We start from the raw sequence: 1,000 nt of genomic DNA on the forward strand, positions 1-1,000 counted from the left end.
GGCGGCTAGGATCTGGAACCAACTTCCAAGAGAAGTGGTGCTGGCTCCTACCCTGGGGGTCTTTAAGAGGAGGCTAGATGTACACCTTGCTGGGGTCATTTGGCCCCAGTACTCTTTCCTGCCATGGCAGGGGGTCTAGATGATCTACTCAGGTCCCTTCCAACCCTAGAAACTATGAAACTACGACAGACTGGTAGGCATAAGACAGTGCAAGGAGATGAAGACTTCAGAGAATAAAAGACTCCAGGAAATACACACCCTTGAGAAAAGATGAAGTCAGGAGGGGAACGCAGGGCAGAGCATATAACTTTTTATGTTCTAAATAGAATTGTAAAGTAAATATAGTGTACAACTGGTATACAACAATCTTATTCATGTCGTAAATCAGCATAGTGCCACATTTTTGTTGCTTTGGCTAACACACAGATTTTCAAATCCTGAAAAATCATCTAGCTTGCTTTTATACAGAAAATGAACCCTTAAAAACCTGAATCCATTCATTGTATCTTATGCCCCAAAACAGTAGTTACATTTACATTCAGAAAAAAAACAAACAAACACATCATTATGTCTAATATTGCAAAACAGCAACGACAGACTAGAAATTGCAAGTTACACTGCTAGTTCATTCCCAGATATCTTCACATGTAACAATGTCTGTTTACTCAGTCTGCAGCTTACCTTCATGTCAAAATCACCTTATTTCCACATCTTTTACATGGGCAAGAAGGAGCACTGTCTTCTTCCATTGTTGCTACTTCGTTCCCTTTCCATGGGTACCTGCTTGTCATTCTAATTGCTGGTATCATTTCTACAAAGACTGCAGAACTGCAAACATTCTCCTGCAGCACAGCACAGCATACTGCAGTCAAACTTGAAAATAAAATAGCTTAATGCACACATGAAGTTTTTCCACTTCGTGTACCCCACTGCCCAAAGCACAAATCAATGGCTCTAAACCAAGAGCTAGAAGCCCAGCCGCTCCATTCTTCTGAGCTGT

At 41.3% G+C, this 1,000-nt stretch overlaps 1 protein-coding gene across 2 annotated transcripts in view; it reads right to left on the reverse strand.

The window, feature by feature from the left end:
- Positions 1–702, reverse strand: part of GCLC (glutamate-cysteine ligase catalytic subunit) — a 49,765-nt gene extending 49,063 nt beyond the window's left edge. For both annotated transcript variants that reach the window (XM_019537535.1, XM_019537532.1), the window contains exon 1: positions 682–702. In XM_019537535.1, the coding sequence (XP_019393080.1) occupies positions 682–687 (6 nt within the window). In that variant the 5' untranslated portion in view covers positions 688–702. The remainder of the gene's footprint in view (positions 1–681) is intronic.
- Positions 703–1,000: the final 298 nt, after the last annotated feature.

Source organism: Crocodylus porosus, unplaced genomic scaffold, assembly GCF_001723895.1.
Source record: "Crocodylus porosus isolate Cpor-Errol unplaced genomic scaffold, CroPor_comp1, whole genome shotgun sequence".
Lineage (NCBI taxonomy): Eukaryota > Metazoa > Chordata > Crocodylia > Crocodylidae > Crocodylus > Crocodylus porosus.